Here is a 25,576-nt window from a genome sequence, read left to right as displayed (position 1 = left end):
ACATAAACTGTGGTATTAAACTGAGAGGTTTCGAACAGTAGTAAATTACAACAACAAAAATTATTTTTATATTATTTTAATTAATTGAATTTTTCGCAGACCATACAACTGTCTAAGTATTACCAAATACCCATCATCTTGTCTTGGAGTTATTCCTTGTATTTAATTATTTGTAAATAATTTTTTGAGACTACAAATACCAGAAGTTGAACTCGTGCCCTGCCTAATTTGAATCTCAGAGTCAGCGTTCATTTGCCAACTGACCCAAAGTGTTATTACATTTCTGAAGTTTTGTTATTTCGCTGTGAAGTTTATTAACAAACTCATTGGACGTGTTATATATTAGAACGAAATCATAAACCAGCTAAAGATTAATTGAAATAATTTATTTTATTTTTTATTTTTAATTGTTTAATTATTTTAATTGAGTTTATTTCTTTCATATACGTAGAAACTAATCTAGGAACGTAATACGGAGAAAGTCATGCTAATGTTACCCTACGATTCGCATCAGCAAGACTGGAAATTGAATATATTTTTTTATTCATATTATTTCTATTATAATTCAATATTAAATTTGATTTTAACGTCAATACGATAGTAGTGACTATCACTGTAAACAATTGTTTGTATTAGAACTCAGAAATGGATTAAATGACATGTGTAAATATATATTTGCATATAAGATTACTAAAGCAGTATTTAAATCAAGCATTGATCAATATCAAATGTCAGCGACCCGCCGAAAACGACTTTAAAGCCTTGATTGATGGTCAACAAAGTTATGTTAAATGTATAGAGGAATTATAAGTGGAATGAGTCAGAACAAATTGGTGGAACTTGGTTTGAAAAGTTTTAGTACATCCACTGCATATTCTGAACCTTGCTTCATCTGACTATCATTTGTGTCTGTCTCTGCAAAACTGTCTTAATGGTAAAAAGTTGGCCAACCGAAAAGTCGCTCAAAATCACTTGCCCAAGTTTTTCGCCGATATATCACAGAAGCTCTGTACCGATAGAATTATGAACCTATTCAAAAATGGCAAGAAATCATAAATTTTAATGGTCACTATTCTCAAAAGTTTGCTTTACATTAATATTCAATAAATTATAACTTATTAGGTTTTATTTAAAGATGTACCAAAAGAACGTCGGCCATTTTCTTTTTAGAATTCTTTTTTCTAATATAAGGTCTTAACAAAGTCTTAGCCGAATTTATGATTCAAATGAGAAATCAGGAATTTTTTCTTTTAAGAACTCTTTTCTAATAAAAGGCCTTAGATAGTATTATCCAAAATTTTGATTCAAATAAAAAATAAGAGAGTTATTCTTATTAGGATTACTTTCCTAACATGAGGTTTTAAGGTAATTTTTTCCAAATTTATAATTAGTTTTATTTTATATAAAATTAATGAGATTTCTTAGAATATCAGTATATAATCATGTCAATACTTTTGATAGACCTACAAATCTCGTAAAAATTACGAATTAGTCTCATGCAGTGGTGACGTGTAGAGTTATGTCGTTCCGTATTTAAAATGATTTAGTACAGTCATTTTTTATATTTTGGCAAAAAGTTATGTAATAGATCTGTTTATTATAATAGAACAAAATAATTAATTGAATATAATAAATAAAATAATATAATATAAATATAATAAACAAAATAAAAAGTTCTTAATATTTTAGTGGATTGTAGTAACCTTAAATGATACTTAACCCAAAGACAAATTTAACATATAAGAGTCTACCTTTTCTAAAAATATAATATACCTTATTTAAAATATGTGTGAAGGGTATTTAAAATAGGTAAAAGCACTAAATTCAGTAGAGCATAGAACACAATTACCATGCATGCAACTCCACAACATTTTATTGCAACCGGATTATATGCAATTTGTGTTGAGATCCAGCAGTTTTCAAGAGGATATTTACAAACACACACTTCTATATTAAAATCTACAGAGCATAAATAGTAAAATTCCATATCAAGTATATTATGGTATATATAAGAGTAACATATCGTATAACATATATGAGGGTAGAGGTGTATATACCATATTTTGTAACTTAATTTTTTCAACAAAGTATATGTTCTGGTTAAAAAATTCAATTTCTGAATGAAGCATATTTTCTGTGGCAGTAACTTTAAATCCGATTTGATACTTATCCTCTTAGAAGCTATATTTTAAATATATAAAAAAACATTATATTATTATAAAGATTTGACTTTTTACTGACCTTATCATTTTTAATACTTTTGTTATTTTATAATAAAAATATACAAACCATTTCATTTAATCTTATAAAGAACGTGATTGCAATTTATTACAAAAATCATAAAGTTGAAATTTATTCATAATAATCGCATTATTTTTTTAAATAATTTCCTAGAACATCCTTACAGTTAAATTGAGAAATTATTTTGAAATTATTGCAATCGCCTTTGAAAATTACACTGGAATTTTAAAATATCCTTTTAAAATTAAAATTTCCATATTATATATTAATTTTAGAATAAAAAAGCATATTTCAAGGCTAAAAAGCCATTTTCGAATTCATTTATTTTATTAATAATATAAATTTATAGGGCAAAGGAATGGTCAATATATACTAATTAAATAAATATTTCAAAAAATCATGCTCTTGAAGTTTATCTTCAAGTTTATTATATAAAGTTTATGTTAAAATTTAAGCATCTTATAAAAGATTGAAATATCTAAAAATATATTACTTTGAGGATTATAGTAGCTTCAATAGCCTTAGCTATTTCATTAAAGATAATTATTTTCACTTCGCCTAAACAAAGGTTCTAGTTTAATCCCGAAATGAGCCGACCTATGGCATATAGTAGATTGCCAAATAATATCTCGCAAGTGCAAGCAATAACATCTAACTTAAGCATTGTTTTCAATTCTAGCAGTGCAAAAGATAGATACTGTTTACAGCTATTTGCAGCTTAACACCTAAAAGCTGGCTTCAAAATACAATAAAAATGATCCACTATGCCATTCGTTTTAGAACAACACACTGTTATACAGAAATGTTTAATTTTAATTGCCTCATTTTCTTTCGGAAGATGAAAAATTTGAAAAACCAAGTCCACCCAAAGTGGCAATAATTGTACATAAAAAACAGAAAATTGCCACCCAACCATCGATGTATGCTGGAGCAACCTTATCCGTGATAATATCTACCAAAAATGCTGTGACAGGCGAACCTTAACCGTAATAATATTTAACAAAAATGCTGTGACAAGTGATTAATGTGAGAAACGATGTGAGACGAAGCATTGAACTAATAATATCCATGTGCACATAATACGAGTATAACCGCCCGCAGAATTCTTTAAATGAACCGTTCAGTATACGGGCACGACATTACATCTTGGACTCCTGACATAAAATACACCTATACATAAATATGGTAATGTCCTTAACTATACCAAGCGACTAAAAACGAAACTGCATTAACTTATATGTCACTCGTAGGCCTATGTGAAACAAGACATGAAATTACCTTACACCCGTTGCCTACAGCTTGCAGGAATGAATGATTTTATATCGCTTCCTAAAATATCACAGTACGAAGCAACGTTTGAGTTTGAACTTCAGTTTCATGTTGATACTGAAATCTACACCTTATAGTAGCATAGTATATAGCTAAACACAAGTACATAAAATTATATACAGCTTCTTGCGTACCATAGAGCAGCAACAAACTCCCTCCAACTTCGTCAGTCTTGTGCTATTTTTTTTATTTCCTACTAAGAGATTATGTCACAACATTTTGCTATTACCGATCGTAACCAGGTTATAATCCTCTGGGACTCTGGTGGGTTCCATTCTAATGCCATTTTCGCTATGTCGTTGCTTGGTTTTCTCAGAGTATGTTCTGTCCAATTCCACTTTCCTTTCTTTATTTCTTGTTTGATGGATTTGGAGATTGTATTTAGCAGCAAGTCGGCGTTAGAAATTACATTTAGCCAGAAGAACCTGCAAATCTGTCGTTCATAGATATTAAAATATCTGCTATATTAACATATAGCGTAGTGAAAAAAGTTGCTCATTTTACAGGTAATCCATATTTTCCTTTTTTTATTTTAATACCTTTTTAAATGTGATGTATTCATTTGATAATTACTTTTAAAACAACAATTAAGTTTATCAGTCTTTTTATCGGTAAAGACGGGATACCTATTAAATTATCTAAATTCGACAGGATGGGTTTAGTTATTTAATGGCCTGCCACTGCAATCAACCATAATAACAATTAAAGTGAAAGCCATTTTCTCCACTCTTTACAATATTTATACATCTGATATTCCAATGTTAGGTCCCTCGACTCTGGCTTTATATGCTGACGATAAGTGTATGCTATACTCAGATAAATGTGCTCTCAACATACCCAACACACTTCAAGAGCATATAAACCTCATTCGTTAGTATTTCCAGAAATGGAAAATAAAAATCAATAATGAAAAATCTAAAGCTCTGTTTATAACGCGTAAGTGGAGACAGAATCCGTCGAAAGTGAGAGTGGGAGATATAGTAAGAAACTGTGAGGATAGCGTTAAATATCTCGGCATCACGTTGGACAAACGATTCACATGACTTAAACATATTCAACTAAAAAGAATTAGCTATGCCAAAATTCTTCATCACCTCCAACCGCTATTCAGAAATGAAATGAAATGAAAATGAAAATCTCAATGCTAAGAACAAGAAGCTGTTATAGGTATAACCAAATACTTCGACCATCACTTCTATATGGATGTATAGGATTTAGCAAAGCCTCAAACACTACTATTCCCCAGCTAGAAATTGCACAAAGACAGGCTCTGAGAAGACTTTTCAAGGTACCATGATACATTAGGACAAATGACATCCTCAGAGACCGCAAGATTGATCCGATCAAAAAACACATAAGGATAGAGCCCTGAAATTATTTGCAAAAACTGACTGACTTACCAAAACTGCGTCAGAATGGTTACAGGCTCTTCGCGGAGGTATGCAGTTTTGAGGTTAATTATTGCTTAGTCTGATGAAGATATAAACAATAATCCAGTAAAATCGTAAAGAGGCATTTTGAAGATATCTCGAGCTAATAGAAAGTAAAAGTGCTCAAGTGCGCTGGCTCAAATAGCTTCCACATAATAAAAAAAAATTTTTTCTTTGAGTAGATTTAGAAAATTTAAAAGATTTATTAATTTCGCAAAAAACTTCTTTATGGGTTATATTCTTTGCTTTCAGACTTGGATTTTATTTTCCTGAGTAGATTTATAAATTTTCTCTAATAGATTTTATTATGGCTTATATTTTAATATTTTCGAGTAGCATAATAAATTATTAAAAATTTTCTTCTTCTGAAACAGTAAAAAGCAGAGCTCAACAGACTAACTGCATGCATTTTCCAGGCTCTCGTTCATTATTTCAGTACACATGAGCTACTTTAAAACAAACAATAAAAATTGCATAAAAATATTTAAATAGATTTCATTTCTAACATCAAAAGCATTCGTAAGACTACTTTTTCAAAAATACTTTCCGAAGGCTTTAAATTGTTTAGTTTTTTTTTTCATACAAAAAGAGAAAAATAATTTCTTTAATAAAATAAAATAAAATATTTTGTTATGCTAAACTTTTATATAGACCATAAAACTATACAATACTGTTATGGATGCTGGAGCAATTGTAGCATAATTTACGGTATATTTCCAAGCTATCGTAAATCAACTTCAAGGAGAGCAAACTTGTATTTTAGCTTTAATAAGGCTGCCATATATATTCATTGTGATTTAATGAAAGAAGCCACAACATAATTTTTAGATACAAAAGTTCATATTGTGTATGTAATATTTTATGAAATAAACTACTAATGAGGCCAATTTATTCTCAATCTACATATTTAAGGATCTAATATGCTGTGTACTTACGTCAGTTAATCAATTTTATGAAATTTCACAGGCCCATGCATTGAGCAAACAATTTAAGGAACTTTTCTTTTTGTTTTTTTTTTTTATTAACTGTCAATTTACATAGTTCTAATCAGCGTAAAAATAAAATAAATATTCACTGTTTCACTTAAGCATTGTATATAACAAACAAGAAAGATATTTCTTTTTAAGAGTAATTGAAACAAAAAAGAGATTTAAAATTTATTTACAATGTTTGCGAAGGACTCGTCAATTTTTATTGATTTTCACTAAATTTTTTTTACACACAATAGCATATTTTTAGGCACATAAAAACTTTGCTACCAAGTCATTTGCTATTTAACAGAGATAAAACTTATGCACGAGTATACGAAAAAAAACACCAAAAACAACAACAACAATAACAACAAAGTTTAGAAACAATTTTAAAAAAAGGTCGTTATATTTTTAAAATTCAAATAAACTGCCAATTCTCTACATCAATACCATGAAAACATAAAAAAATCATGTCATAAAGGCCAAGGTCCACATACAACATAACAAGCGGCAACAACTTCACTTCAGCTCCCCACTTTGGCACTTTCCAACACTGCACTTATACGGGCATGAGGCATCATGGTTAACAATAGAAACAAAAGATATAAAAGTTTTAACACAAATGTGTCCTTTTTCTCTAGGGGCTCCAATAAAAAATATTTGGATTTTTTGCATAGCAATAGAAAAAGCTACTGCTTTATGAAATTTTAACCATAAAAAAGAGTATTTATGCTACATACTTAAAATATTTAAGGATTCAAAAGAAGAGTCGGAAGAGGAGAAGGAGGAAAGGAAAGAGGAATGACGTTTACTTATTGTTTATTATTTGAATTTTATATATTTACATAACTCATTTTACGATTCATAACAAGCCTTTGAACTTAGTTATGATCCAAAAAAAATATTCTTTTTCGCTTTAAATTCAATATTCTTTCATTTAAATAACTTCAGGCAATATTGTTTAACTGATTTTTAGATTATATAAAATAAAAATTTTATTTTTATTAACATTTAATATTTTTTAAGTATCACTTAAATAAATATTACCAAAAGCTCTTTAATATATAAATTATATCTACTAAATTTGGGTCAATAATAACAGATTCATACTCGTATACGATTAGATTCTGTTATCTAACACACCTTAAAGCGAAGGACATGACCTTATGTACGGAGTATAATTAAGAGGTAACACAAAATTTGTAATTTCCGCGTCCAGCATGATGTTTATTGATTCAGGAACTTTTCTGTATTGGTTGCAGTGCCAGTAACGTACGTACAAATAACGAAAACACAATATTTAACAAATTTCGTTATGTTAAATGTCAAATCAGTAGATAATGTAAGTGATGACGAAAAATATGTCACAGACACAAATTTATGAATGTTGCATTCGCTTTCAATAAAGGACACACTGCAAATGTCTTCTCCAAATACAAATACTAGGGACTCGAAGGCGAATTCGTTAGTGCACAATACGCTTTTATAGTCCCATTATCAAAACATTGGAAAAATATTTGCAAGTTTTAAAGTTGGAATATCTAAATATTTTCTTCAGCGTAGGATACTGTTTTAGAAAAGTAATTGCAAAATAAACTAAAAATTGTTTAACTTGTTTCTTCAGACTTCAACATATTCACAACTATTATTATATATGTTTTACCAAAATACTTAGATAAAATAATATTTTTAGTTTTTATTTTTTGTTACCGTTCGATTGTGGTTACTTAGTTCATCTACCTTTAGAGTTTCAGTGAAACTTTAATCCCAGTGATGATCGACAATTGTTTGCTATAACGAGTATAATAATGACTGCATCTAATACTTCTGAGTTTCTTTAAAAATGCAATATTCAAAATTTATCTTTATTTTTTTATGAAATTATCATAAAAGGTAGGTATGTCATTGTTTAACATTTCGAACAGAATAGAAAGAAATAAAAATAGAATTTACATTAAAAAGTGAACTCAAAAAAATATATTTTGTTCACATACAATTTATGATTTTCAAATTAAAATTAATTTTATATAGTTTCAAAAAATATTTAGAAGTTAAGTCGGTGATCCAATATTCATTCCTTGTCGATATTTCAGAAACTTTAATTTCTGGTGTTTATAATACCTCTTCTATTTCTTCTATTACTGTTGAGATGTTGGTGCTGTTGGTGATGTTGTTATTGTTCCTGTTGCTGTTGGTATTGAGCCTGTTGATGTTATTGTTGTTGTTGGATTTGTTGGTCCTGTTGGTGTTGTTTGCCCTGTTCCTGGTCCTGCTCTTGGTACTATTATTGTTGATAATCGCGATGGTGGCTTTAACATAGAATTAAAATTTTGTCCAATAGGAATGCCTTGTACCCAAGACATTACATTGATCAAAAAGAAACTCACAATCACTAATAAAATTTCAAATTTAATTTTCATTTTTGCGTTGAGTTCTAAGCTGAGTTTTGAAGTCAATTGAGTTTCTAATAAAAATTAAAAAATCGACTCACTCTTTTATATCACAAAACTATGGTTGTCTGATGTATTAGTTCTATTAATTAGTTAATAATGTAAATAACATATGGCTAAATTATTTTTTGATCATTAAAATCATACTATTTTATTTACCTTAACTTCCATATAATTAAGAAATTTCACTAATTAAATTGAATAACTAATGCAATTAAAGTAAATTGTTTGCATAAGTGGGAAATGTTTGTTTACTGATATGTTTTGTCTGAAGCTCAAAGAGACGCGTGTACGTTTTGCTAAACATTTTTTATAATAATTTGAAAACGGAGAGTTCATCACCTTAAACAAAACTGTAGCATAGTCAATGGTATCGAATCCAGAATTTAGTAATCTACCCGTTAGAGCCCGGAAACAGAAGTGATGAACAAAAATAATTGTGATATGAATTTAATTCACCAGAGGAAAATCTGGTAGCTGTAACTTCTTTTGAAGACTGGGCAGACGTTAACTTTTTAATAGTATATTTAAATCTTCCAACAAAAATATCAAAAATTGTTGTAAAACTATAAAAATAGGAACTGCTTTAATTATTTTAGCACCACGAAAACTTGCCAACTCATACTGTTAAAAAAAGAAAACACTACTGCTTAAGATAAGTTTTATTCCGTACACCGATTTTCAAACTTCAGTAGACTTAAAGATGAGAAAAAAATGACAGGCGGGTTTTTATATTTCCATTACATGTAGTTTATGACATTGACTGCTTTTAATCCTTTGACGTTTAAAATGAATTCCATATCCCAGAAATGATAAAGTTTTTTTATTATTATTCTGAGTGTTTACGAGTCTAGTCTACGAGGCTCACTCTTGTCTCAGTAGCTGTTTAAATAATGAAAATTTTTACTTTCAGTATAAATGAAACTTAAAAACGAACCAACACCTATGGATATATTCCATTAAATCCAATGTTAAGTGGTATTGTTTATAGACTGGTAACACGACTAGGCTACATGCGTTACCATCAATCGTGCCCACAACCGATTCATAAACAATGATTGATTTTTCAATGTTATGTATGGATAAACAAAGACTTAAGACTTTCCATGTATCTCAATTAGCGATTTTTCACCCTTTTGCTACCACACTCCTTGCAAGAACACTCCTTGATGAATATAGACTGCAACAACCTTGAAATATGCCTTTAAATATACAAATAACTTATAGGAAATAGTAAATCTACATTGCAGTTCTTAAGAAGTTTTATTACCTCTAATTGACTTAAAGCGACTATACTCTCGAAACTGTCAAAAATCGCATATACGTTATCTTGACATTGTCGTAAAGAACCATACTGATGCTAACGTGAAGATCAGACGATGAATTTGTTAACTATTGCCAATAGGTGCTACTATGGGCTCAGTAGGCAATTGGGATGTAGAGCAGTCTTTCGACCAACAACTATAACAACTACTTTCTGCTCAAAAAGTATCCGGATTTTGTTGTTTGTTAACTATTCCTTAAGTAATAGAACTTTTTCAAAAATTTTTTTGTTATGTTGGTACACCCTTTATTGACATATGGTACAAATTTGAGCGCCAATTAGTTTATTTACAGCAGATGTTAATGTGAGACTACCTCAAGTGCATTTAGCGATTTGTACTATGGAAAATTCTTGTTGTACGCGATTTTTTGACCAAACACGGCACCACAGTCATCGCTCAGGCACCATATTCGTCAGATCTGGATCGGTGCGACTTTTTCCTGTTCCCGAAACTCATATTGCCCGTTCGTGGTAAGCGTTTTGAGTCGATTGAATCGGTAAAAGAGAATTCGCTGAAGGAACTAAATGCCATACCTTCACGGACCTACGATAAGTGTATGGAAGATTGGGTTAAGCGTTGGCATATGTGTATCGATAAGGAGATAAGGGAGATAAAATAAAATTTGGAATAAAATTTAAAGTTGCATGTTTTATTTACAAAATCCGAGTACTTTTTGAGCAGAAGATATAACTGTGCTTTATATGAATAAAGAAAGTTTATTATATACTATAAGGAAATTAATATCAAAGTGGAGATAAATAAATGTCAAGTTTTTTGTTATAATATTAATGAAATATTTATTCCTTTAAATCATTAACTCCCAACCTTTTTTTGACCAAGTACCACTATGATATTTTTCTGTTTAATAGGGAGCACAAAGTTTAAGAATAATATACTGTATGAATGTTTTAAGATACTTTATGTATCTGTGGTGTAATGTATTATGAATTGTATAAGTGCATAGGTACATTATATAGCTTATAAAATAGATATATAATTACATAGTTGGAAATTTTTTGTAATTGTTTTCTAATAAGTGAGGTCTCAATGGACAAACTATACTATATCCATAATGTTAAATTTGATTTACGGACCATTAACGACAGGTAGACGACCAGTTGGGAACCACTGCTTTAAATATTTAAGAATAGAAAAAGAAAGTATTTTGCTCCTAATTGTCTACTATTATTGTAAAAATAATGAGACTTTGGTCAATTTGTTGCAATTTTCTTGTACGCAACTAATAATCGTAATCAGATTTATTGACTTGCCAAACTTGATTGTATTCGATTACTGTATTTTGGTCGTAAATGGCATAACTAACATTAAACTAAAAAAATATACATGCATAAATGAGGAAAAATAGATGGATCCCTAAACAACAATAGGAAAGGACGTCAAGTAATAAAAAACGAATGGAAGTCATAAAGCAGAGCTCCGCTAACATCGCAAAATCGCATAAAAAGCAAACCAACCTGTGAAGAAAGGGAAAATATCGTATCCTTGTACCCGTGTCCATATATATGTATATATATATATATATATATATATATATATGCACACATTCTCGTACTTATGTACATAAAATACTTTTATGATTTTGGTTTGATTTGATTTTGTTTGATTTGTGGCTTGACTTACATAAAATTGTTCAGATTGCCAATTCGAAAGCTAATGTCACACAGATACACGCACACATACACATACACATACACACAATGGCAAGGCAAATCACACAATACAATTCTTGAAATATATTCAAAATGTTAGTTGAAATCAATGTTTCGGAAATCGAGCCCAATTTACTGTAGCCAAATTCTGGTGTATCAATTATATGTAAATTTGTATGTATAGTATTTGTGTGTGAATTTATGTGAATGTATTTGTGACATTGTGTCATAAAACTCATGCATTATAAACATCGCGTTAAGCGTAAGAGGAGTTTATACATTTATTTGTGAGATAAATTGTGAAGGGAAATTGCTTACCGAAGCTACCTTAGAAAGTGTACTTGAAATATCCTTGACAATGCCTAATGTGAAGATGATAAAAAACTTTACAAAGGCAGGAGGTAGAGGAAAACAATACGCACATTGTGAGCAAATGAAGTCAGTCAAAATGCAGTTGAGATATTAAAACCTACTCAAGTAAGCATAAAAATAACATCAGAATTTTATATGAAGGACCACTTAAAGTGCTCTTAATAATCTCGTAAACATGCCTAAATCGACCATAAAACAACACATAAAGAAAACTAAAGCACATACTTAATAATGCAGAATATAAAACCTTTTAACCTGCCCTCGAAAAATCTTCAGAATTTATTGCTTTTATTAGAAAAGGTTCAACTAACAGAATTTACCTGACAGGAATTCAATATACAAATGTTCACACATATGTGTACGTACGATGATATGTGAGTATCCTTATTTCATAATGAAATTGTTTCATATTAAAATATAATATTTGAAATGATTCAGCAATTTCACCCAAAATAATTTAAATATCCTATAAGTAGTTTTGGTTTCATATATTAAAATATTATAAAATCAAATTAGATACTAATGTTTGCACATATAAAATTGCAAATATGATGAGTGAGTTGATAAAGGTGGTCAAGGGTTATTAGAAAACTGACAGAATTTTTTATTTTTTTTCCTCCGGTAAGTGTAAAGCATTGAAAACCACAGTGTGAGACTTGAACCAACTGAAAACACCTGTTAGGAATGATTGGAGAAGATTTCCACAGCAATGTGGAATCTTCATTCCAGTAAACAGTGGATATAGATATGAGCGAGAAGATTTGAGTTATCTAAGCCAGAAAGCATGGACGTAGTGCAGGTGGAATGGAAACTGGTACAATCACACAAAATGTTGTAGTTATACTAACATGCGATAATAGTGAACCACCTACAACTCCACACTGGTTGAATCAATTTTACGTTAATTCAAAAAGCATGTTAGCATTGACTGTCACTAGTTCTAATACAGCACGATTATAGTAGATCTAGAAAAACTGAACACCTAATTAATCAATTTGGCAATATTACAAATAGCATCAATGGTGTAACAAGGAATAAGAAAGTAGTTTCACCCAGAAGATCACTATTCTTTAGTTCGCTACATTTTTTAATACACTCAGCGATGTGTCCAATAGATACTTAGCCAGATACTTGTATATAGCAATGTCTCTGATTGGTTCTAATTTTCTTCCCACAATTACAAAAAATATGTAATCAAAATGACTTTCTTATGGCGTTTTCGATTGATAAATCCGGGGTAATTTTTTCAATCGAGAAGTTCTTTTAATGCACTTTTAATGCAATTTTATTTTCGATTCGTAAATCTGGGACAAAATGTGTAACATTCACGATTAATTTATAACACACTAAATATTTTGCCAGAGTAACAAGATTACAGCTGTTTTATATGATTTAACAGATAATTTGTAATTTAAATCGATATACATATGTATTTGTGAAAAATGAAAATATCTACTAACACGACTAAAAAAATCTTAAATTACTATAAAAGTTTTCAATTGAACAACAAAATATCACAAATCAAGAGTAAATCTAGATTGAATCCAGATTTACCAATCAAAAACGCCATTAGTTAATTGAAGGTTATCCTCCTTGAACTTCATACAGCTATCACTCTTACAAGTGCGTCAATAATTACCAATTACATTCTACATATGACATAAGTATTTATTTTTACGAGGCTGTCAAAAAGATATAGTACGCTGGACACTGAACCTCTTTGTAATGTTACTAAATATAATGTTAGTATGAACCGAATCTATTATGGTGAATTCAAATATTATAGAAGATCAACAGCACTAATCATTGATCGAAATACGAAATATATCAATAAACATTTAAGCATATATAAAAAAAATTTGGAGAGTAACAGGAAGAAATTAAATCTTTGAAACTTACATGAGATTAGAAATTTTAAATGAATGTCAAAGCTTATATTACATGTTTCCACTGCAGCTAAATCCATTTATGTTAATCAAATTAAGATTTGATCGTTTCCTTTGGCATAAGTTAATGTATACATGTGAAAGACCTTTAATGTGTCAGAAAGTTGCATGGAAGTTCTAGGAGAGCTTTTGTTTGTTTACATTTCAGTTAATATCCAACTGAAATGTTAATATTTTTTGCTAATTAATAATTGATATTATACAATGACATCAAATATATATTTGATATATAATCTTATTTATATATTTTTGCATATAAATTATATATTTTATTTATAAAAATGAAACATTGAAAATATCTTACCTACTATTTGTTTGATTTTTGTCCTCAAATACTTAAAACTATATCTTTTATATGTAACAATCATTTTATTCTAATAAATACCTCTCATTTTTGGATTAACTGATGTCTAAAAAACTATTCTTCTTGTAATGTTGGAACCACAACAAAAAAATATTATAATGAATATATTTAAATAATAAACTATTTTTAAAATAATAAAATCAAATATGAATTGGAAACCCACTTCTTATTATCTATTTTCGATATATTCAGTTCTAGCATGTCATTGAGATGCTCATATTTTAATACGAATCATATAATATATATTGACTAGAAGAAACCCTTATAAACAATATTTGCAATATTCTGTCAATGGTTTTTAATTAATTAAAACCTTTTATTATGTTCCATAGGTCTGTGCCATTCAACACGTAGATGTGTGCATGTTCAATAATGGTAAATTTAAAAATGTCGTTGCCGATTCTGACTCACATTCACCCACAGTAGATCGCACAGTAGCGCCAGGAGCTACTTTAAATGCAACAGTCATATTAAAACCTCAGCGAGGTCCAACAAAAAATTGGATTGCGCTTGAAGATACTTTACAACGCAGCACGGAACCCGATGAGATTACAGGTGCCATAGCAGCTTCAGCAGTACGTTCACCAAATTTATTTTTACCACCTGGACATTCACCAAATCCATGTCCAAGTCCAGCAGTTGGTATACCACATGCTATACAATCTCAAGTACATGGGCACCATAACACGGGTAGTGGAAATGTAGCTGATGATCGCAATGTATTTGCCATATATGTTTCATACTATGTAAAAGTAAAACTTACACTCAGCGGCATGGGAGGTGAATTGTCGTTGAAATTACCTTTCATGTTGGTGCATGTTGATGAGAGTCACCATTATGCGCATAAATTAAGTGATATGAAAATAGAGAAATTAGCATTAGATGATGTGCCACTTAATCGAAAGAATGGTAATAAAAACAAACTTCTCAGCAAAACTACAATAGATCGTGAATATAAAACAACGCACACATTAGATCCTATTGAATCGATTGATGATGATTTCACTATACCAGTACCAACAACAGCGGCTGCTGTTGGTGGTGTACATAAAAACTCAACCAACAAACGACGACTGGTTCGTAGTGAAACTATTGCAAAAGATTTGGATGAAGAAACTGAAAATCAGCTGCAAGCGGAAGAATTGGATGAAATTACAAACCCAACCACTGCTGAAACAAGTCTTGAGAAACAGGACTCACATTTTTCAAGTAGTTTAGAAATGGAAAATGTACACATAGTACAGGTACACACAACAGCTGCGGTTGAGACAGAGACGAATGGTAATCTATCTGCGGATGCGGAAGTGGTTGTTGCTGCAGCACAGGTGCATAATATGAACGAAGATAGTGTTGCTGATGATGCAAATATACTTGAGGAAGTCAATAATGTGTGATTCTCATTTATTAAACATATTTTTCATAAAAGAAAAATTAATTAAATATTTTTCAGGAAACAATTGTTACCACAATTAGATTTTCAGACTCAAACACTTATAGTAACCTAGTAAAGATTCCGTAATACCATAAATGAAATCTTGTCACGGTAAAAGTTTATTATAAAATAGTTCAAAACCTCAACAGGAAACAAAGTAAAAAATATTGAAATATTGAATAAAAATAAATGAAATAATAAAAATTTCAAAAGGCGCAAATAATAACAAAAAAAATTTATAAATATAAAGTATAATATCTATATATTTGTTGAATTTATGTAAATTAGAAGTAATTAAAGTAGAAAAATTAATTATAGATAAATTAAGATAAATAATTTTATTCACAAAATATAAATCATATTATTTGAAATGGTTATTGTTTTGTTCCAAATTAGAACTGATTTAAAATAAAACAAATATAAAAACGGTTTTAATGCATCGTAGTTTAGAACGAAAACATAGAATTCTATGATATTTTATTTTGAATGGCTTATAAAACTAATTCGTGTGCTTATGTATATATAAGTATAATAGGCAAATATTATACTAAGGCAAAAAAAAGATGTTATTTGTCTAATTACTAAGGTTTCAATACTGACTACTAATTAAAAGGTTTTACTAAAACATTCAGCACATATCTAAGCATTGTTAAAATAAAGGTTTTGAAATTAAATATGCGTCTAAGTCTAATTGAAAATACATGAATATCCATAGCAACTGCATAAGTTGTGCAAAAAAAAATTAAATAACTAAGCCTGCGGTATGCAGGATATGAATTACAGTATTCCTACTAACTAAACTACAGATTCATGTTCATATATATGTATATATGCATATTTATATATACAATACAAAATGTACTAAATAATACATATGTATAACACTTTATTTATGATTATAAAGAAATAGGTATATTATATACATAACAAAATTTATATTTTAAGATGTATGTTAATATGTAGAGGTGTACGTTGATTATTGTATAATATTATATACCATATATTACATTATAATATGTAATTGTTATAAAAAAAATCAAAAAATTTGTTAATAATATTTTGTAGATAAAAGCTTCAAAATATCCTCATAAACTGAATATCAATTTCTTACTGAATGCATTTTTAAAGTTTTAATTGTTGTTAATTTTATTTAGTAATTGAATTATATGAATTCTATTCTACAATACTTCTTATAAATAAATTTACATATAATTTTATAAAAACTGTATCAAATATGTCCTTGGTGAAATCCTAGTGCTTAAAAATCTATAACCAAATACCGTCCAATATTAACGTGAGTATTATAATCTGTTTTATTACCATGTTTCCACAGCTTACTTAATAAGTTGCTTAAGTAATTTTAAGGTTTTGTCGTTTACATTAACATACTTATTTCATGTAAAATTGCTTTTAGGTGAAACTTGCTTAGTACGTTAAACTTAACATGTAAGCAGTGGAAACATACTATAAAACTATTTTTAAGATGTTTACGCAATGCTTAAAAACAAACATCGTTTTTTGCCGTTTTCAATTGGTAAATCATCCACAAGAGCTTTTTCAATTTTTCATTTTTAATGCAGTTTTCTTTTTCGATTGGTAAATTTCGAACGAAAATCCCGATTGATAACACTCGAGATCCATTAATAGCACTCTAAATATTTTGGCTGACTAATAGTATGTTTTCACTGGCTTTGTTAGTCCAGTTAACTTACTGGAGATTCAAGTAATTCAAGCAATCTTAAGTAAGTTAACTGGTCTAACATACAATACTGGTGGAAACATACTATAACAAGTAAAGAAGATTTTCTTTGCTAACAAAATTACCCTGAAATTACCCTGAACAGCTGTTTTATATGAATTGACATATGAAAGGTTTCTACGCGAGATCAAAACCGATTTTAAAAATGTTTAAAGACCTTTTGATTCTGGCATAAACGTAGTGATAAATACTTCATGGTTCTGGAACATAGCACAGTTTTTTTGTTGTATTTTAAATAAATAAATGTCACAGCAAAAAAATTAGAAATTATTTAATTCTTCTATATATTTTAATAATTTAAAATTTTTCACAATCAGTTTTAAATTCTTTCTATAAGGCATTTATTACAAACTTAATGCAAATATTGAGAACATAAATTTACATGTTTTTATAAATACTATATAAGGACGTGTGCGATTAAGTCTAAGAACGTGTGCGAGTTAGGCTAAGTTGCGTTCTAAATGAGGGAAATTCTAAGTTGAGCCGATAATGTAGTGATGTGTTGATAAATGGCTAAATATGTGCAGTATAAAAAATCCCAAAAAATCTCCCATTTGGTTTAGCATCAACTTAGCCTAACTCGCACACGCCCTTAGTTGCGTTATAAATGAGGAAAATTCTAAGTTGTTCCGATAATGTAGTGATGTGTCGATACGTGTTGATAAATGGCTAAATGTGTGCAGTGCAAAAAATCCCAAAAAAAATCTCCCATTTGGTTTAGCATCAACTTAGCCTAACTCGCACACGTCCTAAGTATTGATATAAATATTTAAGCTAATATTAAAAAAATCTTATATCATAAGGTAAAATAAAAATATACTAATAAAAATAAAATAAAATAAAAATAAATTTATTTAAATACAATAATAAAGTAAAAATATATGATATAAAAAATTTGAATTAATATATTTTAGTAATATAATAAAATAATTAAAATATATTAGAACAATTATATATAATATAATAAAATAAAATTAAATTAGTAAACTACAATAAAATCATAACTTATAAAGAAAAATGTTATTTATATTAGATTTGCTTGATATGTGAAACTGAAAATATATGTAACTATTATTATGAAAAACTGTTCTGTAAATTTCTTGTGATGCATTTTTATAATTTTAGCTTAATTGTAATTAATATATACAATATAAATAATGTAGATATATATATAAAAATATAAATATATGTTTGTATAGAGCTGGACTCAATTAAAACAAATATATCGCTGTTTAGTACGTAAACAATCAAAAAATAAAAAAGGTATTTTTTGGCGTGCATGTTGATATTATTAAGCACTTTAACGATTATTGTACTATTAAAAACTGTTTTTAAGTTATAATAAATAAATAAGTTGAATAAATGTGGACTTAAATAAGTAAGAAGTAAATGTCTACTTAATTAAAATATATATATATAAGAATAAAGTGGTTTAACTAATACTAATAATAGTCTATTAAATGAGTAAACTAATGACTGAATATTCGTAACAACAACAACAAAGTTTTTATGCTATTTTCCTCGTTTTATATGAAAAAAGCAAATACCTTAATATCAGAGAAATTTATTATATATATATATTAAATATATATTTCTGATTCATACATGCATTTATGCAAAATGCTTGCGTGAGTCCATTTTGGAATATATCCAATAATTGTAGCAGAGACAACAGAGCCCTGTATAGGGATTTTACTTAGAAGGGTTTCATAGTAGGATTAATGCTGTGAAAAGTGGTTTTACCTCCAACCGCTATTCAGAAATAAAAATCTCAATGCTAAGAACAGGAGACTGATATATAACTAAATAATTCGTCCGTCACTTCTATATGGATGTGTAGCGTTTAGCAGAGCTTCAAACACTACTATTCGCCAGCTAGAAATTGCACAAAGCCAGGCTCTGAGAAGACTTTTTAAAGTACCATGATACATTAGAACAAATGACATCCTCAGGGATCTCAAGATTGATTCAATCAAAAAATACATAAAGGATAGAACCCTGAAATTATTTGCGAAAACTGACAGACTTACCAACACCGCGTTATCAAATCTCAGAATGGTTACAGGCTCCTCGGGGAGGTATGCAGATCTGAGGTCAATTATTGCTTAGTCTGATGAAGTGATAAACAATTATCTAGTCAAGGCGGTAAGATGGATTTTGAAAATGTCTCGAGTTACAAGTCACTGAGTCAAGTCAATTGTCACAATGCATAATTCTTTGCAATATTAACGAATATTCATGCAATAACAAACATTGTATATATTTATCTGTATATATACATATTATTGTATTTAAGTGAAATACATGAGCAATAGATATATGAACAAATGTTCATTTCAATTTTGCAATATTTAATTTTAATCGGATTTCCCATATCAAATTTGCTCTTTTCGTGAAAATTCTATCATATTAAAACAAATACAATTGGACTTATTATAATTAACTTATAGTTTATTCACACAACATAAGTAATCATGATAGCGATTGTAATTTTGATCGCTCGATTTCTTCGACATACTCTGTTTGAAATTCAAGTCAATATCACAATTCGAATATATACAGAAACGAACGAAAATGACTTTTTATTTAAAATTTTAAAAAACAGTCACAACAGTAATAGTTCAATTAGTTAAAGCGAAATACTTAGATATCGTTCGTTGTGCATTTCGGTTTGGCTTAAGTTCGCTTAAGTTTTTACCGTACGTACCGACTAGGTAAAGCTTAAATCAAAAAATTGTGTGTTTATGCTATTGTGAATGGTCAACATTTTAGAACAGTTTATAACAACTAGAAAGCTGAATACATATATAGATGAAACTAAAATAAGATATGACAATATGAAACAATTTTCATAAACGCAATTAAAATAAATTCATTTAATAAATCAAAAAAATTTTAAAGTCAAAATATTTAATTTATGCAGCTTTTTTTAGCAACTTTTTTACCATAAAATCTAAGTTCGGAGATACACAAGCTCTAAAGCTTTTAATAGCTTTCGTGCGAATTTCAACAAATTTTTAACATATACCGTACACATACGGTCTTTGCCATTTTGTACTTTATATTGAAATTTATTTAACAGAAACAAAGACCGTATTATATAGTGTTTGATAGAAATGCTTTTGTCATAAGAATCATTTATATTACTTCTTACTTATTTATCTTTTTGCTCTAGTCAAAAATTATTTCAGGTAAGAAAATAAAAGAAATTTAAATCCGATAATATAAATTAAAATATATGTAGATGAAATGGAAAAACGAAATGCTTAAGTCATCGTCAATCCTCAAATCAGCTAATTCAACTAGGTGATAACAGTTTCGAGCAAGATGAATCCTTCAAATATCTTAGACCAGTAATTAACCCAACCAATAACTGCAATCAGAAAATAAATGAAAGAATAAAAGCAGCAAATAAAAGCTTTGGTAGACTATATAAAGCACTAGGTTCAAATATGCTTACTAAAAAATCAAAATTAAGAATATATAAAACGCTAACTCCAAGGCATCTCCAATCTTAATGAATGGTCCAGGGACTTATTTTGATGAAAATAAGCTAGATATCTTCGAACGTAAGATTGGTCCAATTAGAGAAGAAGACGGCACCTATCGGGCTGAGATTTAATAACGAATGTCACAAAAAAGAGCTAGGATAACCAGCAATAAGCAAGAGAGTAAAACTAAAGCAATTACAATGCGCTGGACAGAATGAATGAAGAATGAGCATTCGAGGACCTCTGAGTTTACGCTGGATAGACAATGTGGACCGAACAGCGCAACAACTTGAAAGAAGAAACTGAAGAATGATTACAAACGACAGAGATATGTGGAGGAACTATCAAAGGGAGGCCAAGATTCAACTAGGATCGCTGCGCCACTAATAATAATGATGATAAGTTTGCTACATGTTAAAATTTTAATAACCTTTTGCGGGATTTGAAGTCTCTTTAAAATAATTTTTTCTTTGCTCTTAACATATTAATTATTAAGTAAATACATTATATGTAGAATAAGTAATAATAAAATGAACGTATCACATTATATTTATTTATTGTCTTAAATTTTGAATGTCTATATTTATAAAAAATATGGTAACCTTGTAATTTTTGAATGAGCCGGCACGAACGTTTGAACAAAATTGTTCGTTCAAATTTTCGTTTTTGCCGTGTCAAAAATTTGTCTTTGTAAATTACATTAGAAGAAAAGACTAAAGAGAAACAATTTGTTTTTTTACAGAAGATCATTCATATACATTATGAATAGCGCAAATAAATATTTACAAAGTGGACTAAGTAAACAGCAGGCTGACAATCAAATAATTAATGATGACGTCTGCACATCCTCTCATGATGATGATGAGAAGCAGCTGCTTGTTTTACTCCAAAAATTTAATTTAGTTGAAGTCTTACGCTATCTAAAAGGTAAGACGTTTATATATACCCATTATTTTTTCTTCATCACACTCTGCACTTCAGCTGCAAAGGTGACTTATCGTAGTTTAAAATACATGAATTATGATGATATGAAAGAAGCAATACCACCTCTTGGCTTACGTATGGAATTCAGGGAAAAATTGCTCTCCTGGAAAAATGGAGAAGTAGGTCTATTTGTACAAGATTAATTAAATTTACAAATTTTTTTTTGTCACAATTTAGTATCAGTCAAACAATGATGGGATGAATGAGAATACAAGTAGTGAAACTTCTACTTCATTTTCGTTAAGCACAGCTATATCCTCTACACCATTACGAGACATATTGAGTAAGGTCAGTATTTTATTCCTTCGCATGGTTTCACCACCGACATTAAACTAAAAGCATTAAAATTATTATTTATTTTTTGTTGTCCTACAGCCTTTAAGAGATTTACTTAACAACAGTCCAGAAGGTAAAGCACTTATTTTATCCTATTGTGAGAACCAAGGATTAAATTATAAAAAAAGAGAGACATTAATCAAGATTATAGTGGAGGATTTAATTACACATGACATCAACTTAAAACCACAAGACTATGCAGCCTTAATTGATGAAATAGTGTCAGTTTTCAAAACTGAAACAATGTATAGGGTAATTATTATTAATAGTATAATTGTATAACTATAGATGAAGCTAACTGTGAACTCACTCACCAATAAGGGAAATATCCTTTTTTCAAAAAAATTTTTAAATAATATTTGAGTATTTATCTATCCCTCATATAATAACGAAACTGATCGATGATAGCATAATTACAACTGTAACTGACTGTTTTAAATATTATATTGTTATACAAGATTTCAGAGACTCAAACATTTTTTAATAATAGCTCTCAACGGTAAGAGGATCCCAACTGAAAAAATAGACAAAAAAATTTAACTTTATTTTGTTTTGATTTCAAACTTTATATCAAAACATATATAGCTCAGAGTACTCTTTCAAGACTGAAGTTGAGATATGTGTATCCCTTTTTTCATATCATGATTAAATTGATACCTATTGCAATAGTGTTAACATTTGTGTGGTCGAATATAAAAGTGAATTAACAACGATCTACACAGCTGCAATTTCCTCTTCTATACGATGGTTACACTGCGACGGAGTTCTCAATTGAGCCCTTAACTAATATCTCCCAAAAAGAACGACACCTTCCCTGTATAGCAGAATTGTCCTAGCTCAATTGAGATCAAGATACTTATCATACATAAATGTAAACCCCAACTGTACCCCGATTTCTGTATTTACACCATTAAAGTTAGTAGATTTATTCGCCCTTCGCCATTATCCCTAATATATTCTTACTCCTAAATGATCCTCTCACACTACTATTACTCATCCACATCCTGATTGATATATTCGTCTTTGTGATTCCTTTCATTTTATTTACTTTATAAATCCTTGCAGGCTACAACAACAACAACATAAGAGTAAGAGTTAATTGTTTCTAAGTAGTCTTTAAAGACATAAGGTCATTCATAAGACAAAACCAAAATCAAATTTTTTGTTATTATATTTCATCAATTTTAATTTGGTGTCCAAACCTCGAGTCATGAATTGAGCTCAACATCATCATGAGCAAAACTAAAATTAATAAGATGTATTGGTGAATTCGTTCTTCGATTTCGAAAACTTATTTCGAAAACTTTAAATGTTCAAAAATCTTCAAGCTATTCGTGCATGTTAGAGCTGCGAATACTATATATATATACAAAAATTCATATACATCTAATTTAATAAGTAATTTTTCTCACAATCCTTTTTTTAAATCAATTGAATACATTGAGTAAATAAATATAGCAGTCATTAATGGCAGTTATTATTTAAGAAAAATTATATATATTTATAAATTCTTGATCATTTTTCTAGGATTACTATTATATTTCTCGCAGCAGTAAAAGAAATCCATCTGGAAAGTTGTACCTTAAATACTCAAATATGAGAAGTAAGAAAATGAAACTAAACGTGCAGAAATCGAACAAATTCATACATATGTCTGAAATGAGCATCAAAATTAAAGATAACAGTTTACGCAATGCCTCTAAGGAGTCTTTAAGAAAATCCGATCATTCATGGAACGAAGAGAAAGATACTGGCCGTGAAACATTTCAATGCCGTGGAAAGCATTTAGCAGAATTAAATTTTTCAGATAAAATTTTCGGTAATTGGGCAATCTACGCTACTCCTAAAGCGGTTAGTTTGGTAAGAGTTTATAATTTCGAAAGAGATATATAATAACGAGATATATAATAATATATGTTTTTCAATTTTGTTCCTTTAAGTATAATTCTTTATTTTTATTTTTTTTTTTTTGTAGATTCAAAGTGATTTTGGTATGCTTCATCCGGGAAAAAGTGACCAATTATTTTCTAAATGGTGTCATTTTAGTATTAAAATTAAAGAATATTATAAAAAAAATGTATATAATAGCAATTGTAAAATGTTTATGCAATTACTCAAAGAAGAAGGTAACAAGTCCATTATTTCCTATGGTAAAATTAACATTAAATAAAATTTTTATGACGTTTGAGTTAACTCATTTATTTTAACAGATACCGCAAATGTCTTCATTACCTTACTGCTTTGTGGAATTCTTCCGCCGACTCAGAGATTTAGAAGTCAAAATGGCAGTAGAACTAAGAAAGCAACAATTGATGATTCACAAGAAAGTTTTATTATGTTTTTATTGAACATTAATGACTATAAAAAACGAATACTTGATATTAAAAATAAGTATTTTTCGTCTGGATTAACCATCCAACCATTTTTAATGGTTATTGGCTCCAATATACAACAATTGGAATCATTTTATATTTATTTTAACGACAGTTTATATAAATTTGATTATTTTCTGGTATCGCTTGATATTTGTTTCAAAATTTATCAAGTCTTCAAGCTACGATATCCTCCAGCATGCGAAAATCCTTGGATTTTCTTACAACAATATTTTTACAATATTGAAAATGATCTTGATGCTAAATCGGATAAATTATCCAAATTATTAAAATATTTGGAGTGACAGAAACTATTTTCTTGAAGATTTTTACTTGAACATCAAGTGAAGTACAGATACTCCTAACGTTAAATATTCTTAATTTCATAGTATTCGAATTCCTTCATATTTTTTAAACTACCATTTAATGTAAAATAATTACTTCTTTCATTCTTTTGTATAATAAATATTTTTATTACTTTTATATATGACTCTTACTATATAATTTTGCTTTAGCAACATAGCGGAATTTTAGTTATCTTTAATATGATTTATTTTTCATTTACTCTTGTTGTTGTTGTTGTAACACATAATGTGCGCAATTTCAGAAGACCCCAGCAGGCATAAAGTATATTCAACTAACTACTTTAGAAGAAATCTGATTTGAGAAATTAAGACAAACGGTTGGATTTTCGATAGGATGAAATAAGGTAACCAACTTTAAAAGGTATTGCAGTATTCTGTACAGCTACAGAAAGTACAATTTATGATTAATAATACTTGCATTGTTCTTATGTGGACTGGCGCACCATCATCTCATTTTTCCGCTTTTTCACACAATCCCACTCACATTCACTCCACATTTTATTCTAACCATCGAATTCGTTTTGAAGGACTTTATTGTTTTCTACTCGGTTGCAATAACCACAACAACAACTAATAGTTACTCACCACACCAGTCAAGCTTATAATATTCGGACTAAGGGCGAACGGTCCTGTTAATAAATGGAAATTGCAGTTCCAGTTAAAAAATGTACAATCATGTAGAAAGGAATTCCCTTGTTCTAATCTCATCACTCCATCAAGGATCACAGTAAGACTAATT

The 25,576-nt window shown here is 29.0% G+C and overlaps 2 protein-coding genes across 2 annotated transcripts in view; both read left to right on the top strand.

Annotated features, from left to right (window-relative positions):
- LOC119666706 overlaps nt 1–15,609 on the top strand; it is a 40,916-nt gene extending 25,307 nt beyond the window's left edge. The window contains exon 8 of the mRNA XM_038075989.1: nt 14,431–15,609. Coding sequence (XP_037931917.1) covers nt 14,431–15,492 — 1,062 coding nt within the window. The 3' untranslated portion in view covers nt 15,493–15,609. The remainder of the gene's footprint in view (nt 1–14,430) is intronic.
- A 5,890-nt stretch (nt 15,610–21,499) lies between these two features.
- On the top strand, nt 21,500–24,777 carry LOC119666705. The gene is made up of 7 exons (XM_038075986.1): nt 21,500–21,707; nt 21,762–21,883; nt 21,942–22,052; nt 22,140–22,352; nt 23,628–23,960; nt 24,076–24,250; nt 24,311–24,777. Exons 1-7 carry the CDS (start codon nt 21,542–21,544, stop codon nt 24,775–24,777), a joined length of 1,587 nt encoding a protein of 528 aa, XP_037931914.1. The 5' UTR covers nt 21,500–21,541.
- Nucleotides 24,778–25,576: the final 799 nt, after the last annotated feature.

The sequence above is a fragment of the Teleopsis dalmanni genome, chromosome 1 (genome assembly GCF_002237135.1).
Source record: "Teleopsis dalmanni isolate 2A chromosome 1, ASM223713v2, whole genome shotgun sequence".
NCBI classification, from domain to species: Eukaryota; Metazoa; Arthropoda; class Insecta; order Diptera; family Diopsidae; genus Teleopsis; species Teleopsis dalmanni.
This window is presented reverse-complemented; position numbering and strand designations above follow the sequence as displayed.